This window comes from Erinaceus europaeus, chromosome 15 (assembly GCF_950295315.1).
Source record: "Erinaceus europaeus chromosome 15, mEriEur2.1, whole genome shotgun sequence".
Classification (NCBI taxonomy): domain Eukaryota; kingdom Metazoa; phylum Chordata; class Mammalia; order Eulipotyphla; family Erinaceidae; genus Erinaceus; species Erinaceus europaeus.
In genome coordinates, this window is record NC_080176.1 from 5,881,593 (window position 1) to 5,903,593 (window position 22,001).

General features: G+C 62.2%; 1 protein-coding gene across 2 annotated transcripts; it reads right to left on the reverse strand.

Annotated features, from left to right (window-relative positions):
• Nucleotides 1–293: 293 nt before the first annotated feature.
• Nucleotides 294–21,609, reverse strand: CRAMP1 (cramped chromatin regulator homolog 1). 2 transcript variants are annotated; one of them, XM_060172643.1, is made up of 21 exons: nt 21,410–21,609; nt 20,276–20,607; nt 17,066–17,259; nt 15,458–15,611; nt 14,040–14,123; nt 12,788–12,836; nt 12,246–12,331; nt 11,994–12,117; nt 11,724–11,805; nt 10,518–11,531; nt 9,619–9,796; nt 8,124–8,305; nt 7,968–8,042; nt 6,681–6,762; nt 5,956–6,060; nt 5,690–5,868; nt 5,224–5,292; nt 4,673–4,901; nt 4,155–4,319; nt 3,549–3,694; nt 294–3,203 (listed from the first exon to the last, which is right to left on the reverse strand). In XM_060172643.1, the coding sequence occupies exons 2-21, from the start codon at nt 20,604–20,606 to the stop codon at nt 3,039–3,041; spliced, it is 3,693 nt and encodes a 1,230-aa protein (XP_060028626.1). In that variant the 5' UTR covers nt 20,607; nt 21,410–21,609; the 3' UTR covers nt 294–3,038. The 2 variants fall into 2 exon arrangements, with proteins under 2 accessions (XP_060028626.1, XP_007528070.2); XM_007528008.3 differs by lacking the exon at nt 21,410–21,609 and having other exon boundaries at nt 20,276–20,621.
• Between the last annotated feature and the right edge of the window lie 392 nt (nt 21,610–22,001).

A 22,001-nucleotide genomic window follows, 5' to 3' on the forward strand; every position in this document is an offset into this window, starting at 1 on the left:
CAGGAGAGGCCGGAGTTGCGGCCGATCTGCAGGACAGGCTGCCAGAGCTCCAGTCCGTGGATCCGGGTCCCCTCTGACCCTCCTTCCTGCCTCTGCCGTAACCTGGGACAGAAACGAACTCCAGAAAGGCAGACTCAGGGGTCACACAAGGTGAAGTGCCAACATCCAGCAGTGCTAGATGCTTAATGGACCGCAGTGGACAGCCAGTCTCCAGCATGAGCTCTCACCAGACCAGGGCCTCAGGGCTGTCTCCAGGAACATGGGGGGGGGGAAAGAGGCAAAACCAAGCATCATTAGATCAAGTATTAGTATGTATTTATGCACAATAATAAAAACAGATTTACAAGTTTAACTGGAAATTTAAACATAAGAAGTTTAACAGTTTTTATTATATTAAATAACCAAAACACCTTTTATTCCCAAAATTGGTAAAGAATAAATAATATAATTTACAATATGGTACAAAAAATAATCAGGAGGGACAGGCATTCTGCTTTATACAGACACTGTATATGTATATTTATAACCTATAAAACAAATTCACATCTCCAACAGACTGAAAACCTCAGATGATATGGCTTCACGATTAGAACAGCATCAGCCCTGCTGTCCAACTGTAGTTTTCAGAGCCAGTTATCCTGTTACAGAGCAAAGGTACAGACAGGTGCTGTAGTGCTTCCAAGACTTAACTTACTTGACTTAGAAATAACCATGGGGCTGGGAGAGTTCCGGCAGGAAGGTATGCTGGGGTCATTTATATTTTTTAAGGTAACTGCCCAATTTCCTATTTCCTCTCATCAAATGTACCTGATGGATTTCGATGTCTTAAAACAAACAAAAAGCAATTGTCTTCCTTTTTTCATTCCATGACTTCCCTCTGTGCCAAACAGGTCAGATTCAAGGGTGTAACCTAGTAAATGAAGCCCTGACACAGCAGCCGGCAAGGGGTGGGGTCCTGGTGCTGATAAACAACGTTTTCAGACCCCCCCCAACCCCCCCCGTTCCTTCACAAGTCCTCTGTGTCCAGAACAGAGCTGTCACAAACTTGAACTAGTCCCTGCAAGCTCAAGACTGGGGTGCACCTGTGGTGCTCTCAGAGACAAGGCCAAACACCAACACCCTGAGGACTGTCTCCAACTTTAGGAAAGACGATGAGCAGGAAGATCCCAGACATGAGCAAAGCCATCCCCGTGGAACTGTTGCCGTCACCAGGCAAGCTGAGGGCACGACGGGAGCCACTTCCTCGGGGACACAGGGAAGGGTGCAAGAGGGGATGGCTTCCTGGCTAGGGTCTCCTTAAAACTCTAAGCTCTAGCAGCTGCTTGTTGTTATGCCCAAGTACTCATTTTAGTTGGAAAAGGTGCACCTAGCAGCTCAGTGCCGCAAGCGACACCTTCCCTGGCGGCTAGAAACACATCTGCCTGGCTCTGTGAGCAGCGGCGGCGTCTGGCATCACTGGCTTTCTCAACTTCATGGGCTGGCTCAACCCCTTGTGAAGCCCACACCATAGCCTCTGCAGCGGCTGCTGAGCTAAGCCTCCAGAGTTCACCTTCATCCAGATGTCACTAGGTAACTGGTGCCAACCTACACACTAGAGTGCCCTGGGGATACCTGGCAGACAGCTGGGACTCCTATGCCCACCACTAGGCATGGCTGCCAGTACTGGTGTGGGAAGGATGACTGGCATCTGACTAGGGAAGTGTGAGCAGTGGCCTGACCCAACCCAGCATACTGCTAACTTGGGCAGGCCAGACACTGAGATGCTGACCCTATTCAGGAAGCTGCTATGATCCATCACAGGACACAGTGAGGACCCTGTCCCACATGGAGTGGCCATCACAGGAACTGGCGGTGGTGTTTGTGCCTGCACTCAGGCCTGACAGGGAGCAGCCTTACAGACGAGCTCTGGGAAGCTAGACAAGAGGCAGGTTGCCTGGCGTCACTGCTCCCTGCAGTCTGGTACGGCTGAAGAGACCACTCGAGGCTGCCCTAGTCATGTTACTGGCCCTTCGCTGGGGACCTGGACAGAAGCTAGGAGAGGGCTGGAAGGAGAGTGAAGATAAGAGCAGGTAAACTGGGTGGCCCAGTCTGACTGCCAGGTGGAGGCACAGCAGCGGGACCTGACAGTGCCAGCTCCCATGCACATGCTAGATACGAGGGCGGGGGAGCACGCAGGCCACACTGGGGGGCTGCACTGGGGACAGCAGGTCAGCTCAGCTGGGGAGGTCCAAGGTGACATGGGATGTGGTTCCAGTGCTAAGAGAGCACTTGGAGTCCCTGCACAGGGGGCCATGGGGCACAGGAAGAGGGGATGGATGAGGCTGGCACCAGGAACACTACATGCTGGCCAGCAGGAGGGGACTGCCCTGCATAAGACTGGTCGCAGAGGTTGAAGAGTCCCTGTCAGAGGAGTACAAAGGTCAGGGAAGTCTCATCCAGTCAGGCGAGCATGTAGGCCTCCCTCGGGAGGAGAGGCAGGATGGCTGCCAGCTCCACAGGGAGCTGCTGCTCCTCTCCAATGGCTTCTGCTGCATCGACTCACACAGCTGGACAGGGCTGCTCACAGTCCACACAAGTGCCAAGTCAGGGAAAACCTCGGGGTGAGGGGACGGACCACTGGTCAACGGGCAGTTTTCTATCCAGTGGTCCTGGTGCCCACTGTGCCATGATGGACACCACCAGGCAGAGCCCGGCCACCCAACTGTCCTCACGCTCCTCACTGCAGAGCAAGCGGCTGACGTGAGGTGGGGGCTGCTGGAAGGCCATCGTGGCAGCTAGGGATCCTGACAGGGAAAGCCCCTACTCCCGGGGACACAGTGCCACACAGGGGAGACGCACTGCAATGTTTTACACGAGGCAGATGTGGGTAGCCTCTCACAGACCCTGGCCCCTGGCCAATCCTGCAGTGCTCCATGGCCCCGCCTGTGGAGACACAGCCTGTTCAGACTGCTGCTGGGCCCGGCCTCCTTCAGGTTTTCTCTGGTCTGGAGTGGAGAACAGCAGCCGCTGCAGCCTTTCTCTAGAGCTGCCAGGGGCCATCACTGGGACAGGTCACCGATTGGGGGGCCTCCTCCACTGCCATCAAACAGAACTTCACGGCGGCCAGGCTCGGAGATGGAAAGCTCCTGGGCCAGGTCGTTGAAGCGCGATATGTAGTCTACGCTGTTCTCGTTCATCATGCAGGCCAGCTGGGAATCCACCACCTGGGATGGGCATGGGACACGTTCACCACTGGGGACAGGGACTGGGGAAGCCACACTGGGCGGTTCTGCAGAACACAGCCTGCTGCCCCTGGGGTGCAGAGCTCGGGAAGCTCCTGGTGCTCTAAAGGCAAGGCTCACGCTGTCAGCAGTGCCAAGAGCCTGACTAGCAAGCGCACCACCACCTAGCTTCAGCCATCTGGCTTCGGAGATGAGGCCTCGTGACAGCCTGTCAGCTGCCGTCTGTGGTACCAGGGCACGCTTCTCCCCACGTGGGAAGCAGCTCTGAGTACCCTGCCAGGCCAGGGGGCACCGGGTGCCCATTGTGAGCTGAGGCGGGGCACTTACCTCAGCCACATCAGCCAGGGACCTGGACACGAAGGAGTCCCGGGAGCTCCCGTCCAGCAGGCTGGGGCCCAGCAAGGAGGTGCCACTGGGGTTCCCCGCCGAGGTTGGCAACATCTTTCGGCTCTTCTCCGGGGAGATGAAACTGGCTGCAGGTGGGAAGGTGCAGCTGAGCCCCCAGCCACACTGGGTGTGTCTGTGCTGCCCACCCCCCAGTCAAGCTACAGGTGCCCAGGCTGCCTCTGTGTGATCTGCTCTGCAGGGGGCAAGCAGGGCCTGGGGGATGCTCCTGGGGGCTCAGGGCCCAGTCAGTGCCCTTGCTCTCACGGCAGTTGACACTGAGCATCTGGTGTCAGAACATGCTGGACACATGGGGGTGGGGGCACCCAGGGCCAAGTCATGTCCGAGGTTCAGCACAGCAGTCCAGTGGGGTGGGGGCACCTGACCGAGTGGGCTGGGCTCCCGGAGCCACTGTTTGCCCTGTTCGGGGATGAGCAGCTGAAGGAGTGGGTGCATTTCCAAGAATGAGAAAGGCAGCACCCAGAGCTCCAAGCTGGGAGCCCTGCCCGTCCCCACCTCGGGCTAGCTGGCACCCTCGGGGCCACCCACCGAACAAGCTGCTGAGTGAGGAGTCTGTGGGGTCACTGGGGCACCACTGGGGGTCGTGGGTTGGGGAGGCGATCCAGTCTGGCTGAGGGCTGCTGGCCGGGGAGGGAAGACTCTTGGAACTGTCACTGCCGTTGAGCTTCGCTGGAGAAAGAGGGACTCCTTCCCCTGTGGACCAGACCTCAGGTCACGGGGTGCAGAGCGTGCATGTGTGGGACCCGGCTCCTCAGCCTGTCCTCACAAAGATGCACGCGAGCCAGGTGAGGCCTAGACCCCGAGGCCCTCCAGAGCCCTCCGCCCTGTCCCCCAGTTAGCTGAGGGGCCACACCTCAACCACTGGTGCTGCACCCAGGCGGCACAGCTGATGAAGAGCTGGGCACCTCCCCGTGTGCTCCAAGTTCTACCCTGGCCCAACATGTGCCAGAGTGATGCCATCCCTTCCCCTACAAATAAACCTTAAAAGCACTGGGAGAAGGGGCACTGCAGCATAGCTAGCAGGTACTCAGGTGAGGGCTCCTCACCATACTGGCCCGAGCTGATGGCGATCTCAATGATGGAGTCACTGATGTGTGTGGCGGGCTCGCCCTGTGACAGCACGTCTTCTGGCGGGCCTGGCAGGGAGATGTCCAGCAGGGCGGAGACATTGGGTGGGGAGAGGCGGGTGCTGGCGCCCTCGGAGGGCAGAGGCGTGGAGAGGCCATTGTGCAGAGCAGCCTTGGGCAGCTCAGAGAGAGAGAGCACAGAGGGGCCCTGTGGGGAGACGGGGCGCTCAGACAGCCGAGGTCCTTGCCCCTCTGCCCCTCCCCCCATGGAGAACCACATTCCCCTGCTCCTGCCCAGGAACAGACACTGCGGGAGCTCTGACACTCAAAGATACTCAGGCAGGGCGTTGGTGGCACACAAAGAGGGGACAGCAGGCAGGGGCACTGCCAGCTCACACCTCGTCCTGCTGGGCATGCGGACCACCAGCATTGGAACTGAGGAGAGCATGAGGGCAACTGGGGCCCCTGCAGGACCCTGGCATCGGGGGCCTGGGCGGCTCCTCTGCTCAGCAGATGACAGACAACTCTACCTGGAAACCATCATCCAGTGGCTCCTGCTCAGGTCTCGGAGGAACGCTGACAAATGGGTCACCTGTGCCCTGTGACACCAGGAAGGCTACCTATGAGCGGCTGGCCACATACCTGGCTGCCCACACTGTGTCCCAGGCATAGGAGGCCCCAACCCAGTGGTCCCCCCCCCCCCCGCCACACACACACACACAAACCCTAGGACGCTTGTGCAAATAGGTCTCAAGTCCTGAAGGAAAGCAGCCGCCTGCCTTGTAAGCTGACTCGACTACAATGTTCACACACGTCTCAGTGACAGCCTGGGACACAGCTCCCCTGTGGGCTCCTGGCTCCAGACCCCAAGCTTGCTCTAGAAGGCCCTGGGGCCCAGCCTCTATCCTGCAGTCTTGCACCCCTCCCGCCACTGCACCCCGGAGTGACTGTCCCTGGCCAGAAATTGTGACCACAGAGAAGTCTATACACACTTACTGATATGGGGGGGATGGGGTCTCCATTCTGGGCGGCCCCGTTGGTGTCCTGGCCTGTGACAGCAGTGGCTGCCTCATCTGAGGACAGAGGGGAGATGCCAGACAAGCCCTCAGTGTCCAGGACCCGGAGTGGGCTCCCTGGTATGATCCCAGCACTTTTGGCAGCTAAGTCGATAGCACCTGATGGGCGACAAGAGAGGTCCATGAGTCTGAGCTCCATGGACACCCCAAATACACCCGACGAGAAGGGGAAGCCACACAGCTTACTGGACAGGTGGTTGGTGGAAGGTGGTGGGAGGACCTTGGGCACGATGGGGCGGGACAGAGCAGCTTTGGTCAGGGCAGACTGGATGGGCCGGAAGGAGCCTCTCCCTGGAGGACGAGGACAAGGCACCTGTCAGCCCCCGCCCTTTAGAAGCCCTGCGTGTTCGCAGCACTGGCTAATGTGACAAAGCTGGAGGTCACACTGGCCCCATCTAGGGACGAGCTCTGGCCCCCTTGCTGATAGCAGCCCATGACTCTCAGAGGCTACCACAGTTTCAGTCACCACTGTCGTCCCGTGGGAATGGCTGGCAGGAGCGGTGGCAGACAGAGCCCCTGGCAGAAGGCACATGTTCCCGAAGTACATACGCCAGACGCAAATATTAAGACCAGCAGTGAGGAGGTGGTGGGGAGTTTCACTACAGGGCTCTCGCTGAACTAGATTGACCTAGAAAGGCTCGAGCCTGTGAGTGTGACCTGTACATAGAGGACACATCTCTGCCACGGATGCCTGCAGGTGACTAAGCGAACACAGGAGGGTGGGCAGGAGCGCCACCAGACTATACTCAGAACACCCTGGGGCAGGGCCCTGAGCCAGGAAGCACCAGCTGTCCGGTGCCCAGAGATGGAGCAGAGAGGCAGGAAGGGCCACTTGGAAGGGGGGGGGGGGCAGAGACCCTCACTCTCAGGCAGGATGGAGGAGGGAGAGCAGACCTGGGCCCAGAACTCACCCGTGATGGGAGAGTTAGACAGGATGGAGAAGGAGCAGACGTTGTGGGCCTGGTGCTCAGATGGTCTAGGAAGCAGTGTCCTCTGCAGGAGGAAAATAAGGCAGTTAGAGAACAGATAAGTCTAATACCCCAAATCATGCCACGGCACTAGGTTGGGAAGGAACATGCCAGATGAGAGGGACCCAAGGGTCACAGAGCATCCAGGGTCCAGAGTGATGACCCCGGGCCCATAGATTCGAGGTCTTCTCTGAGCAGCCTCCGGGACTCGGCCTTCCCAGGGACAGCTCAAGAAGGGGCACTGGCCATGCAGGCCAGTCTGCTGCCTCTGCAGGGAGCGCGGTGGCCAAAGAAGCCAGGAGACCAACTGGCACAAGACCCTCTCATTCTGGGCTTCCTCACGTGGGGGTAGGGCAGAGTGGCTGCTTGAAGCATGGCTGGGGACAGAGGACACTCACCCCGACCGCATTTCCCCCGCCCCAGGTGCCCAGGGCTCCAGTGTGCTCAGGACTCCTTCACAGTGACAACTATCGAAGAGCGGGGCACGAGGTCAAGTCTGGCCCCAGCACTGCACACTCAGTGAGGCTCTGGTTCTCTCGCTCACCGTGGTACACCTTTCTAACCGCAGTGCTAGAGCCTCGCTGCATTTGCATGAAGTGCTCAGGGCAGGGCTGGGGGGTAAAGCACTTCACTGGAGGGAGATATCTGGGGGCCGGTCAGCAGTGACGGCTCACAACTGTGAGTGCTCTAAAAACAGCCTGAACAGGAGTCCTCTCCAAGCCATCGTGCAACAAGACCATAAAAAGAGACGATGACCCCACCTGCAGGGGAGTCGCTTCACAGGCGGTGAAGCAGGTCTGCAGGTGTCTGTCTTTCTCTCCCCTCTCTCCTTGTCAAACTTTCCCTCCTCTCTCCATTTCTCTCTGTCCTATCCAGCGATGATGCCATCAATATCAACAATAATAACCACAACAATGAAACAACAAGGGCAACAAAAGGGAATCAATAAATAAATAAAAAACAAAACAACCAAAAAACAGACGGCGACTGCTGGGCGCGCTCAGCAACAGCTCGCCCCTCCCGCCAGGAGCGACCTCGGGGTCTGCGCCCACGGGGCCGCCCTGTGCCGTCACACACACGCTCCGTGCACACGTGGGGCCCAGCAGCCAGGCACCCACCACACCCAAAAGCTGTCCGAGAGGACCCCCACACAGCCAGGCCGGGCACCCCAGCACTTCAGCATGCCATGGGTAGACACAAAGGCTCGGAGGGGAAGGGGCCAGTTCTGACCTGGACCACCAGCGGCTTCCGCAGGTGCCGGTTCCGCAGCTTCCTGGGCTTTGGCAAGAAGAAGTCGGACGGCATCTGCGGGAGAGCGAGCAGCGACCTCAGTGCCGCAGCCCCGCACGCAGCGGGCTCGGGGCAGGCTGCAGGCCCCCCACTCACACTGATGGAGTTGAGGTGCTGGCGGAATGTCAGCTCCGGCTCTTTGCTGGGAGAGAAAAGCTTCCCGTGGCGGCTATTGGGTGGCAGAATTGTCGGGACGGCAAAGAGACCGCCATCGGAGTCCCCGCTACCTGTGCTGGCAGGACCAGCCACCAAGAGGGGGCACGGAGCGTTTCTGGAGCCTGTGGGGTCGGGAGAGAGTGAGCCAGGGCGCTGGGCTGCATCACCTTAGGGGATGGAGCTTGGGGACCAAGTCACAGGCATGCTGGGCACCGAGCTGGATCCCCGGGAGGCGCTTCCTGAGCCCAGCCCAACGGTGCCCGCCTCCCCTCCAGGGGAGCAGCTCAGGGTGGTTCCTGTGTGGTCCTGGGGGGAGGCAGATATGCCCTTAGACTTGTCTGCCAGGTCTGCGAGGACACTAGAGGTCAGTCAAGCTCATACCACGGCTAGAGAACATGTGCCAGCTCTGGGGAGCCCCGGGCCCTCTGCTGGACGTGTGTGGCTGTGTGCCAAGAGAACCTGCTTCGGGCAAAGCAAGCTGATGCTGGCCTGCGCTCCACTGCACAGAGCAGAGCCCGTGTCAGAGACAGAAACAGGTGACTCGAGAGCCGCCATTTCCAGGCTCCGCTCACTGAGCTCCCTGTGGCTGTGCTGCACCCTCACTCTCCCTGAACCCTAGGTGTTTCCAGCCTGCGAACACATTCAATTCAGAGAGGGCAGGAGCAGGCAGGTGGGCAGGATGAGCCCAGCGCCCTCCCAGCAAGGCCCAAGCCTCCACAGGGACAAGCCCTCCCACCGAAGCTGCTCTGTTTGTCCTGGGAAGGAAGAGAGGAAACGGGGGAACCTGCCACCCTAGTGGCTTGCTTATCCCCACGGACCTCAGGAATCCCCTCCAGGACGACGACGTCACCAGGCAGGAACAGTGTGGGGGCACAGTGTGCTCTGGGGACAGTGGGAACTGTACCAGGACAGAAGCAGCCTGGGAGAAGCCAGACCCCCAGCACTCAGCTGGCAGCTGCTGCGGGCACTGCAGGCCCTTTGCAGCCCTGTCAGCGGGGGCCTGTGGGGGGAGCCAGAGCTCAGGTGCTCCCGCAGCTGGGCCCCGCACATCAGGCACGCCTATAGGAGCACTCCCACAAGGAGAAGTAAAACAATCAAACCCAGGGGGCACGACACGGTGAACACCCCCACGGGGAGCACACCAGCACAAGGCAGCCTGGAGACAACCTTGCTCTGCCTCTCAAACAGGCCATGAGTCCAGGTCCCTAGTCACGACTGCCAGTCTCACTGTGACAGCAGCGTGCCTGGCACCTCAGGGGAAGGGCCATGTCTCTGCTGGGCTTCTGTGTGCCAGGTCTGTCTGTGAAGGACCTTGAGACGGAGTAGCTCCCTGGACACAGGACAGAGGGACACAGGCTGGCGGACTAGTCCAGCGTTCCTTTCAGGAGAAGCTGCGGGGACCCGTGACCTGGGCTGAAAGTTCCCTCGGCCTCACCTGAGGGGCAGGGTGCAGACGTAGGTGAGAAGGTCTTGCCACTGCGCAGGGCGGGCTGGCTCCGAGGGCAGCGGGGGCTCCTCGAACTGATGGCCACCACCTTCCCGGGGGGCGTGGTTGACTGTTCTTCCTGGGCTGGCCTCAGGGATGCCGTGGGTCCTGTGGTCACTTCCGGAGCCTGAGAAGAAAATGGGAAATGTGGTCTGACTCAGCACCTCAAGGAGACCTGGAGTGAGTGCCCAGAGCGGGACTGGGCACAGCAGCTGAGAGTGACCTGTCTCCAGCAGGACAAAGGTCAGAGCCCCAGTGGGGAAGACCAGCCTTCTCCCCTCACAATCTGGTGCCCACTGCCAAAACTGGGCACAGGTAGGTTGGTCCCTCAGTGACAGGGCAGTGTGTGGGGCAGGTTCTCCAGCAGTGAGAGAAGCCTAGAGCAGCCACGAGGGCTGCTAATTGGCAAGAGACAACAGTCAGAATCTACGCGCGGGCCGAGAGGACTTCAGCAGACTCTACTGACTAAGTCAGAGAAAGGAAACAGACTTAATTTCTAGAACGAAAGGCATTCACAGCCAGCGACGGCCTCTGCTGAGTCAGAGCTGCAACCTCAAGGGGTCTCACAAACCCGGCCCCTGCCCACTCTGGTCTGCGTGTGTGGCCTGCGGCTCTTAAGCCAGCTGAGCCTCCCAGAGGGTTCTGAGGAGTGCCTCTCCCCTTGCTCCTACCCTGATGCCTCTAAAAACCACACTTGCAAAGGACACCAAAACCACAACCAACCCAGAAACGCAGGATACCACCCTCCCGCCTCTGCAGCTTGGCCCCACAGCAGCGCCCGGCGCCCCGACGTGCTCCACACCAGCACAGGGTGCGGGGCCTGGACAAGGAGGCTCGGCCGCACTCACCAGCCGGGGGTTGACCTCGGTGGAGATGAGCTTCAGCAGGCAGCTGAGGAGGCGCTGTGTGTGGCGGGGGCCGGGGGCCTGGCTGTCGGGGCCCAGCACAGCCAGCCAGTCGTATTCGAGCTGCAGCTTGCTTGGCTTGCCCATCATGAGGTAGACCTCGGCTAGTGTCAGGCTCTCGGACGTCTGCAGACTCCAGCCCTCCTCCCGCAGCTGCTGGGCCAGCCGGCCGGCCGGCATGTCCCTGGGGGGCTTGGTGGCTGGCTGTCCCTGAGGTGGCGGGGGGCCCAGAGGGCTCCCCTTCTCCTGGGGCTCCTCTACAGGTGCATCCACTGCATCTTTAGTGCCAACATCAGGTGGGGGCCGGAGGCCAGGCGGGGAGCCCACAGCGTCGGGGGAGCAGCGGTCTGAGGGCTGGGTGTCCCGGCAGCGGCAGCGCTCGGGGATGATGAGGTCCTGGCAGGACTTCATGTATCTTGGGAAGGGGTCCAGGAAGGACAGCTCGTCCTCCAGCTCGGGCAATGGCCCACAGGCACAGGCACCGGGCTCTGGGGTAAGCTCCGCAGGCTCCGAGGGAGGTGGCGGTGCCAATGGGGTCTTCTCCTGGAGTCCGAGAAGCAGTCGGTCTCGGGTGTCTGGGCTGCTGAGGCTGGGGCCGGCCCCTTCCCCTGCGCCGTTCTCGGGGGAGCTCTCTCCAGAGCTCTGGGAGGCGTCGGTAGGAGGGGGCCGCCCGGTGGCAGCCCGTACACACCGCACCTGGCCCCTGGCGGTGCCCTGGCCACTCTGGATGCCCAGGATCTGGGCCGGGGGCAGAGGGTGGGCATCCCTGGTGCTCTGCTTGCAGCGGCCGCCCTCCTGCCAGTGCACGGTGCAGAAGGCCTTGGAGTGTACAACCCGGGCCACGCCTGGCAGGGGCGTCAGCCTGCAGTTCTCACCGGGGAACAGGTGCAACGCCACCTTCTCTGGTGCCGGCTCAGCGCCAGTGTCCTGCAGCTGCCGCGCCTCCAGTGTCTTCCGCTGAGCACGTTAGTTAAGGAGGCAGCCAACGAGGCTCAGGCACGCCTTCCTGACTCCCCACACCCTCCTAGCTGGGGCGGTCTCACCACCTGATGCCATGGCTGCTCTGGCCACACGCATGGCTAGGGGGGCAGTGGGGGACAGGCGCTACACCGCAGGGCAGAGAGTGGGTGTCTACAGGAAAAAGGATACAATTCGCACTTCATGGAGCGTCCACTTCTGCTTCAAGAACTCAATGAGGCTGGAGACCTTTCGATGAAGTTCCACGATCATCCTGCAGAGGACGAGGGGACAGAGGTGCTGTCACATGGGGACCCACCCTGTCCAAGTATGGAATGCATCCGGGCGTGTCCAGAGCCTGAAGCCAAGAGACAGAGGACCCCCTTCCCTCCTGTGATGCCAGAGAATGAGGGTGAGCCTGCCGCCCGGCCGGGGTGGCCCTCCAAACTCAAGCTGCGTCACCTGAGCCTTGGGTTCTGGGCCAGGCTCTGCACCCGAGCCCAGGCATGGTTGTTGCGTGGCTGCAGCTCCACAGGGACGCGCAGGGGCAGGCGCACGGGCTTCTGATCCTCCTCGTCACTCAGACCTGCCATGGAGAGTGGCTGTGAGCGTCTGGTGGGCGACCACGGGCAGAGGCCAGACCCAGCTGACACCAAAGCAGAGCACACACGGCAGGGGGCGCAGGGCCACAAGCTTCCCCAGCCTTCTACGCACCGTCTGGGTCACACAGCTTCTTCAGGGCGCGACACATGGGAGCTTTGATGCGCAGGTTCCTCCCCTTGTAGCGCACTGTAGTGGCCCTGGGGAGACAGTGTGAGGGGTCACTGAGGTCTCGGGAGAAGGTCTGGGGTGGGCTGGCCCTGGCTGAGGGTCCACACACATCCTAACAGGGGGTCCTGGGCACCCAGGACTTGACAAGTCAGACAACGCTGACTCCTTGTACCATGGCTTTTCCCAGCCTTTACCTCACACCCTCCTGCTGGTGACAGGAACCACACTCAGCCTCCTGCCTGGTGTCTGGAGTGTTCCCGTGAAGGAAAAGCCCCGAGCAGGCCCCCTCCACCATCCTCACATCCCACCAGGAGGTGAGCTCCTGCCCCAGGTGACTGCACCAGTGTACCATGTGTCCCTCTCCCCCCCGCAGCCATGCAGAAGTGTCAGGCCAGGCCAGAGGTCAGTGTTTTGTCCTCACATGCACAGGGAGAGGACCATCCCCTTTGGCTCTGGGTCTGAGCTGTGCTCACAGCCCCACTTACCCGACCTGGATGAGCTCATTCAGCTTGCTAGCGTTCTTGTCATCCATACCTTCAAAGGGAGAAGAGACAGTGTGATAACAGGCAGTGACAGTGAGGCTGCCGAGGGTCCCAGAGACGGCTTGCAACGCAGAGGCCCCTCCAGCCCCGCAGGATGTCCCAGGGCTACAAGACAAAGCCTCTACAGCTCCCACCTGCAGGGACCAGCTCGCCATTCGTCCCAAAGCCCTCTCCAAACCCCTGCTTTGTCCTCAGATGCCTAGTCTGACCCACGCCCGCTGGATGCTGTTCCCAGAGGCTATGGCTATCAAGCTCACTTGGGACCCATCCCACAAGGGTGCTGAGCAACACAACCAGATCCCAGGGTTATGGCCAATGTCCTAGTCGAGGACAAAGCAAGCACAGTGATAAAGTAGTGGGAGACTCTGGGGACTCACCAACAAATTCTCAACACTTGAGAGAAACACACAAATGCCCACATAGGACAACACCCCAGACAGACAGAAGGGCAAAACAGAGGACTGAGGTGTCCCTCACAGAGGAGCACAGGTCAGAACTGTGGAATCATGTCCCTAAGTGATGGACAACTGATTCAACCCCCAACAGGTCTTTCAGACAAGCCCGAGCAGCAAGCCAACACACAGCCAGGGCAGGTGGAGGGGAACCCGGCAGGGCGCACTCACTCAGGAGAGCCAGGCAGCGGCCTAAGGACACAGAGCCCGGCCTGTTAGGAGGTTGAAGAACTTGGGAGCAGAGACCACAGATAGCAAAAGTTAATCGAGCAGAGGGTGAACCATGCGTGGCGCCATGTGAGCAGAGCCACCACAACCTCAGGACTTGGAGGGCTGCAGGCACAGGCAGGGTCTCTTCACGTGACCCAGGTGAGACTATCACTTGGCCTATGGTCTCTGGGCCCAGGAACCTGTTACCTGCCTCGGACAGACCTTCATGCAGCCAAAGGCTCATTCACACCTGCCTGGAGGCCTCACCTTGTTGAGTGCTTGACTGTCTGAATACCAAGCACTGTGGGGTGCTACGTGGCTCCCCCGTGACCCTGTGGGTCACTGGCTGGCCCTTGAGGTGGGGTGCCTGCAACTCACAGACAAGTGCTGGGAAGAGGGCTCAGCAGAGGGGAGGGAGAGAGGGAGCCAATGGGCTCTCCCCGTTCTCTCTATGATAGCTGCAAGGCAACGTCAAGGGGACAGGAGACACCCCAGGGCCACACACCCAGCCAGAGACCCCCGGTCACACTCACAGCCCCCGATCTTCTTCCGCAGCTCGCCATAGCAGATCAGACCGTACAGCTCCTGGGACGACTTCTTCAGGCCCCGGGAGAACACTGCAAACAGGGACAGCACTTCAGCAGGCACCCTGGGCTACAGGCTCGGGCACACCCCACCTGGGCACTAGCATGTGAAAGCCTGGAGGGCACGACTCTGTGTAAGAAACAGCTCGGTTAAACAACACCCCCAAGGGGAGAAGCAACCAGTTTCCAGGTAGGTGTGAGAGTCACCGGCCCAGTCCACACACAGAATACGAGAGGCCCTGAGGGAGGCCATCCATCTGGAGCCAGGGACCCAGGCTTGTCTGTCTGCTTGCTCTGACCACTGAGCTACTGCCCCACAGACATTGGATGCGAGAAGGTAGCAAGGCCTAGACCCTCGGCACGGCAGCCACGCCCCTCACTGCTCAGCACGCTACATGCCATTCAGGAAGCACCACATCCAGCAAAGGTCACCTGGGTCCCAGCCTGCCTCACGGTTGGATGAGGAGACACCACAATGTCCTAACTATGCAGAGCGGAGTGTGGGAGACTTCTGAAGGCTCCTTAGAAACCGACCGGTGGTGGGAGAGACAGCTTAATGGTTATGCAAAGAGACTCTCCTGACTAACTCTGGCAGCCTTCTACCTGCAGAGCTGCTGCTGGGGGCTTGAACAGAAGCCAGGTGCTGAGGCCCACAGAGCAAAGACAGGAGGGCCTGGGGCACCTGCTCTGCCTGTACTCTGGCCTCCCTGGGCCTCACCCAGACAGCCCCTCTCAGAGGCCCAACTCACTGTAGGAGACGGAGAAGTGTGTTAGCAGAGCAGCGCCTGGAAAGAATGGGTCAAGGGGCCACAGCTCACATTTAAAGATCCACAAGGCAGTAGGCCAGCCAAGACGGCACCCATCCAGACCGGCACAGAGCTCAGGGACTCAGCTACGATGGGCACAAACCCTGAAACATCACAGTCTATACCACATCACAGGGCGGGTGCAGTCAGCCGAGGGCTAGAGCAGGAGGAGGGTCACACCGGGGCAGGGCCTGATGGCAATGGCCCCAGAGGTAGCTGCCAAGGGACCATCGGCAGAAGGCACCCCTCGACGGGTCACAGCAGGACAGGCCTGCTGAGCCTGTGGAATCAACAGGCCATCCCCAAAGCAGCCGGTGACAGAACAGAACTGACTCAGTGACATGCCCCCTCCCTGAGGCATGCCCTCTCCAGGGGCTGGAGAGCGAGGGTGTCTCTGGGACAGGGGGTAGGGCTGTCTCCAAGGAGATGCCTGCAGCTCTGAGGAAGAAGCACTCATCTGAGGTGCTTTCTGGGGCCTCTTCAGGAGAAGGCCCACAGCAGCCCCCTGGCCCATACAGCACGCACACACGCACACACGCACACACTCACTCACTCACTCACCGTTGTCGAAGTCGATGTACTTGGTGATCTTGTGCCAGGTGCGGTAATAGAAGTGCCGCACCTGCTCCTTATTCTTCACCATGCTGGCGGGCTTGCCTTTCTTCTTGTACTTGAGGGCGATGTTGTTCTGAATGGCCTCGAAGTCCTTCCCGTGCTAGGAAGAGAGCGCAGAGGTGAGCACAGGCCACGTGTAAGCCAGCGCTCCTGCCCTGAGCACAGCTCCTGATCCTGGAGTTGTGCTAGGCCCGGGACAAAGCAGGCATGGAAAGCTGGGGCCAGAAACATCAGAGGCTTGGGAGCAGGAAGCGAGGCCCAGGCAGGAAGGACACAGAGCTCAACCGCGACAGATGGCAGCATCCCCAGACTCTCCCCAGTCATCAACGACTTAAGGGGGCTGGGCGGCAGTGCATCTCTTTAGTGCATGTTGCCAGGTTCAAGCCCCAGTCCCCACCTACGGGGAGAGCTTCACAAGCAGTGAAACAAGCGCTGCGGGTGTTTCTATCTCCCTTCCTCTCTCTGTCCTACCCAATGGCCCAGAAGACTGAGCAGAGGGGCCCGGAGCACCAGCTTCAGGCATCTCGTTAAGAAGCAGCACGTCCACCGCACAGAAACACACTCACTGCTTGCTCCACAAAAACAGACAGCACTCGTGGGCAGTGGAGAGCCCTGGAGAGCCTGCTCTGTACCTGAACATCTGGAGAGCTTCAGAACGATGTTCCACTCCAGATAAGACAGTCCCAGCACTGCCTGAGCGCTGCCACCACGTTTGAGACTCGGCAGCGACAGGGCCTCATGGTGCCGCAGGGTCAGCAGCCCAGCACCCAGACACTGCTTTCTCAGCCCCACCCCGTGAAGACAGGACCAGGCGGGGCAGCAGCGGGGAGCCAGAGGCTGGTCCAGAAGGCAGCACAGCACAGGCAGCGAGCACAGAGGCCGTGGGCTGGATCTGGAAGCACCCACCCCTGGAGGGCAGTTCCCAGCGAGCAATGAAAGGGCCAGAGAGGGGCTGGGCGGTGGCGCACTTGGTTGAGCACACGTTACAATGCTCAAGGACCAGGGTTCGAGCCCCCAGTCCCCACCTGCAGGGGGAAAGCTTTGTGAGTGATGAAGCAATGATGCAGGTGTGTCTCTGTCCCTTTCCCTGTTTTCCCCAGACCCTCTTGATTTTTCTGTCTCTATTCAATAAATAAAAACAGTAAAATAAAAGGTCTAAAAAGCAAAGAAGGGCTAGCAAGCACACGCCAGCTCCTAACCACCAGGATGGGCATGGGCATGCAGCCACAGGCAGGCCAGCCAGACTGAAGGAGGCCACTAGGGCCCTGGGAATCCAGAGGGGAGCAGCTGCGGCAGCGAGCAATAGCCTGGCACTCCGGCAGCGCGCCTGCACTAGGTCGTGGAGAGCTGGCAGTGCTGGCTCCCTAGGCATGGAAGCACCTTGGTCCTATTTTTAGGACTCTCCACTCCGGCCAGGCCAGCAGTGACATCCCTCAGCTCTGGGCTGGACACTCAAGGGCCCCGCACTGGGGCTGGGGTGGGAGAGCGGGAAGCAGCTTAGCCGGATGGCAAGTGGGGGGGGGGGGGCTCAGAGGCGGTGCTGCCTAGACTCACCTCGTACAGACCCTCAAAGAAGGTGTTCTTGTCCTCCGTGCTCCACGACTCCCACTGCCGCCGCACCTTCTTGCCCTCCTCCTTCTCGCCACCCGAGGACCCTAGGTTGCGCGAGGAAGAGCGCGAGCCCCCTGCAGGGGCGGTGGGGGCAACCCCGGGCCCATTTCCAGATGAAGATCCGCCTCCGTCAGCTCCTTCAAGACAGAACTCAATGGTCACTTTCGGTCGGCAGAGGGCTGTCTAGGCGCAGCTGGCCCCACTGAGGAGAGAAAGGCACTGCCGCCCGCTAGAAGCTCACGGCTCGGCCTGGGAAGCAAGAGAGCACACAGTCCTCCCCGCAGGCCAGGCGGAGGCGACTCTGATCACCCAAGAAAACAAACATGTGGCACGCAGAGTTCTCTGAAACAGAACCTGTGCTTCAGACTTACAGGGGTCAGGGGCTCACAGTAGACAGACCCGTCCCGCCAAGCCCGAAGCCCTGGGTTTGAGCCCAGCCCCCATGTGGAGGCGCCACGGTGGCAGGTGGGAGCTCACGGCTGGCAGAGTGGCACCACGGCGCTTCCCCCCCACTACACACTCAGACCAGGAATAGGCCAGGCTGCCCTCAGCGCTGTGTGAGAACAGAGGCGAACGCACAGGCTAGCAGCAGCGCCTGTCACCCTCCCCTGGTTCACCCTGATTCCAACTCCAGCCAACACCCAGAGGTGAGGCTCCAACAGATGCGGGACAGAGAAGGTGACAGTGACCCAGGTGGGCTTAGCGTGGGCTCCCTGCGGGGTCTGACTGGGACGACAAGGATGCAGTACGAGCCGAAGGTGGCGAGCTGGCGGGGGGCACTCCACAGCAAAGCGTGGTCCACCCAGAGTCCCTACCACACCGCCAGTGCGCAAACAGCTCTCCCAGCCACGCGCTCTGCCGAGTCCAAGCACACGAGGCACCTCGCTCAGCTGTGCCCTGTGGTCAGTGGCCACCCACATTTTGACGCCAGCAGACACTCCTGCTGGCCTGTGCAGGTGAGCCCTGGCCCCCGAAGTTGAGGGGTGCTGCTCTCAGGCCCGCTATGAAAGCGATGAGCCCGCCGTTCAGGATCAGCCCTCACGCGGGCCAGTCTCCGCTGGACTGCCTCTGGTCGCGGCGGGAAAACCTCCCCAGGCACCTTCTGACAACACATGGGAGCCACAGGGCCCCCGATCCCACCAGGCTGGAAGGCAGGTATGTGCAGGATCCTCTGGCCCCGACAGACACGGATGAGGGGGTCTGAGCACCCACCTCAGTGCCGACCCTCCACCACCCCGGCAGTCGCTGGGGCCACACTTTCTTAACGTGAGGAGTTCCCTAATTACCCAAGGCGGGGCAGCAGCCCCATCACAAACAAAATCTGTGGTGCGGGACAGGCTGGGGCTGCGCCCCGCTCAAGTGCGGCCCAGCGCACGGCGCTATCCCTCAGCCGTTGGCCCTTATCAACTAGAGAACCTTCCTTCAGAAGTGTACCAAGAAAAGCCATTTTCTGTGGCCTGGGAGGTCACATGGAGGCAGGAGCACGGTGTGGTGGGTACCGGGTACGAGGTCCAAGTTCAATCCCCAGCACCACACGCACTAGGGTGACGCTCCTTCCTCTCCTCTCTAGAGCAAGCGGGATCACCAGGGTTAAACCTCTGCTCGTAGAGACGGCTGTGTGGAGGCGTCTAAACTCGCCCCAGGGTCTTTGTCCCTCAGGGAGAGCGAGGGCGGGTGGCCGGAGGAGAGGGCTCAGGGGTCGGGCCAGAAGTCTGCTCTGAAGCAGCCCGGACACCCCGCCCGCCGCACCGCCCAGGCCCTCCTTCTGCTCTGCCAGACAAAGTGCCGAGTGAGCAGGAGGCCGGCCGGCGAGGAGGCTCACCACAGTTCACACGAAGCCAAGGACACGCGCTGGGAACCCTCAGAACAGTTCCTCTGGCTAGTGTGCGGCTTGGCCGTGTGCACAACCCAGCTTCCAGCCCGGTCCCCCCCCACGCCAGAGGTGCTGTGTTTGGCGGTGTTTCTTTCGCTCCCTCTGCCTCTCTTTCAGAAAGAAGACACCCTGGATGCTGGCGACCACAAGCAAATAAGCAAAGAAGGAGAAAGCGACGCCAGCAGCAATGTCTACCTAAAGAAACAGCTTCTGCGACAGCAGGACCCCAGAAGTCACGGAAGCACGGCCCCCAGAGCCCACGTGGGGGCAGGAATCGGGACCAGGCCAGTGACAAGCTGATGCAAATCCAGAGGCACCAGCGGTGCAGACCAAGCAGCGAGTGTGGGTGAGGCCCCGACACGGCCTTCCCAGCCACACTGTCCCGTTTCACAGGAAGACACTGCTGCTGGGGCCAGGCGGTGGCGAGGCAGGGTAGCAGGGCGGGGAGCATGACTCCAGGCCCCACTATGGCTCTGGCGTCACTAAACGAAAGCTGCTTTCAGAGTAGGTTCGCCACGGCTGCGTCCACAGAAGCGTCCGCCCGATCCGAGCTCTAACTCCCAGACGTGCCAAATCCTCCGTGCTTACACCTCCTGGCAGTGAGGGCAACAGCTTTATGGGAAGCTGAGCCAGCCAGGGCTGCCGTGGTGGCGGGCACGTTTAAGGGGCACGTCCAGCTAGGGCCTCCCTCCCGCGTGGGTTCCCCACGCAGCTCCGGAAATACGCCCCGTTCCGTGGGGCCAGGCCCCAGGAACACTAAAAACAATCACTTCCCAGAAACTGAAGGAGGGTTCTGAACATTCGGTTTTACTTGGCTGGGAGCATCGAGGACTGAGAGGAACCGTGCACCCCACGGAGGGACAGCAGCGCTGGGGACCCAGCCTGGAGTCCCAGGGCCTCCGGGAGCACCCACCCCACCGCGGGGTGGTGGTGACACCCTCCAGACCCTGAGGTAGCAGGACAGAGCCCACTTCACTCACGGTGGGGGAGCCTCTCTGTGGCCGCAGGCAAGGCTGGGCCCTAGCCCCAGGGGCCACACGGCGGGCACCAGAGAGCCCAGAACACTCGGGGCGAGACAGCGCAGCCCGAGACAGCGCAGCCCGGGACTAGGAGACACCGTTGGTTCTCCTCCACCGCTCAGACACGCCCGCTGCCCAGTGGTGTTTCCACGCCTCAGATCTCGGGGTGCGCCCTGCAGACCCTGCGTGTGCGGCTATGGCCATCAGAGGGGACCCCCCCTCAGCGTCCCGGCCCCGCCCCGCAGCCCCCAGTCCTCGTACCTTTCCCGCGGACTCCCGGGCTGGCGCCGCTGGCCCCCGCGCACGCCGAGTCCTTCCGGAGCCGCTTGCTCTGCGGCCGCACGCTGGACCGCAGGAAGTGGTGCTGGTCCTGCGGGCCGGCGGGCGGCGGGGACGGGGCCGGGGGGCCGGGGGGCGCGGGGGGCCCGTCCCCGCCGTCCCGGGGACTCTGCGCCTCCCTCTTTGTGCCGCCGTCCTCCGCCGCCTCGCCCGCACCCGCCGCCTCTCCCTCCAGCGAGTCCTCCTCGGCCGGCCGCTTGCCCAGCTTCTTGAGCCCTTCCTGCCCGCCGCCGTCCCCCAACTTCACTGTCATCCTGCGGGGAAGCGGGGCCGCGATCAGCCGGGCGGGCCGCAAGTTTGGCCGCCTGCGCCCCGCGCAACATGGCCGCCGTTGTTTGTTCCAGTCCCCGCCCGCCGCCCGCCGCCCGCCCCCGGGACCCGCTCGCTCGCCCGCCGGCGCGGGGACACCCCAGACCCGCACCCGCCGCCAACACCGCCCGGCCACCCCCGGCCCACGGGCGCCACACCCGCAGCAGCCGCGCCGGGCCCGGGGTCCAGGCGGAGGCCGCGTCGCGGTCCGACCCGGGTCCGAGTGCGGGCGGGACGCGCTGTGCGGGCGGCGGGGCCTCCCGCCAAGTGACAGCAGCCGCGCGGGGGCCCTGGGGCCGCCCCACACCCGCCCCGGGCCCGCCGCGCGGGGGGAGCCGCCGCGCCAACACCGAGCCGCCAACAGGTGCGGGGCGAGGCCGGCGGGGGGCACGGAGCGGGCGGCCACGGCGGGGAAGCGGGGAAGCGGGCAGGAGCCGCGGGCGGAGAGCCTCCCCCGGCTGAGGGGGCGGCGTTCTCCTCAGCACGCGCCCGGGGCCGGGCCACACTCCTGAGCCGCGGCCGCCCGGACAGCCCTCCGGCACCTCCGGCACCTCCGCCCCGAGCCCCGACCGGGATGCGGCTCGAGCGCCCAGGACCCGGGGTCGCGGGGACCGCTCCGTCTCCCGCTGGGCCGAGGCACGGGAGGGCCCGGGAGAAGCCGGGGGGGTCGCGCCCAGCGGCGGCGCTCGCCAGCCCGGCCTGGACCCCCTCCCTGGCGCGGCCCGCACCCCGACCGGCCGCGGTCACCTTCTTCATCCACGCCGCGCGGCAGCCTGGCTCCCCGGGCCCGCGGGGCCTCCCGGGTGCCCGCGCCGCCGGAGCGCTCCCCGCCGGTCTGGGGGCGGCGTCGGGGCGACTCGGCCAGCCCTGGGCGGCGGACGCACGGGGCACCGCAGCGACCGCTCAGCCTCGGAGGCCCGGGCGCGGCGCTCGGCGGCAGTTCCGGCTACGGAGGCCGGCGGAGACCGCGGCGACGGCGCGGGCGCGAGCACGCACGGACTCTCCGGCGCGCGCGCCCCCGCACGCAGCTGCCATTGGCTGACGGGCGGTGCGCGCACTCGCACGCACGAGCGCCGGGAGGGGCCGGGGGGCGGGCCCGGGGCGCGGGGCTTGTTGTCACGCCGGGGGCGCCGACGTGCGGACCTCTGCGTGTCTTCGGATTGGCTAAACGGCAGCCAATGGCGCGGGCCCGCGGGCTGCGATTGGCCGGCGCCGTGTTGACGGATGCGTGAGAAGAGCGGTCTCCTTTGCGCCGCTCGGGCAACGGCGCGACGCCTGAGTCTGAGGCAGCGCTTTGGGTCTCCCGCAGCAGCCGGGCCCCCGGGAGCTCTGCGCGCGC

What these genes read in the sequence shown, in the direction of transcription:
- CRAMP1 (XM_060172643.1), bottom strand. Translation starts at nt 20,606, where the DNA reads ATGACAGTGAAGTTGGGGGACGGCGGCGGGCAGGAAGGGCTCAAGAAG. An exon ending in GCCCAGAACCCAAGGCTCAG is followed by an intron (nt 11,806 to 11,993) that starts GTGACGCAGCTT and finishes CGTCCTCTGCAG; the next exon opens with GATGATCGTGGAACTTCATC. An exon ending in GTCTAACTCTCCCATCACGG is followed by an intron (nt 6,061 to 6,680) that starts GTGAGTTCTGGG and finishes CTCGTCCTCCAG; the next exon opens with GGAGAGGCTCCTTCCGGCCC.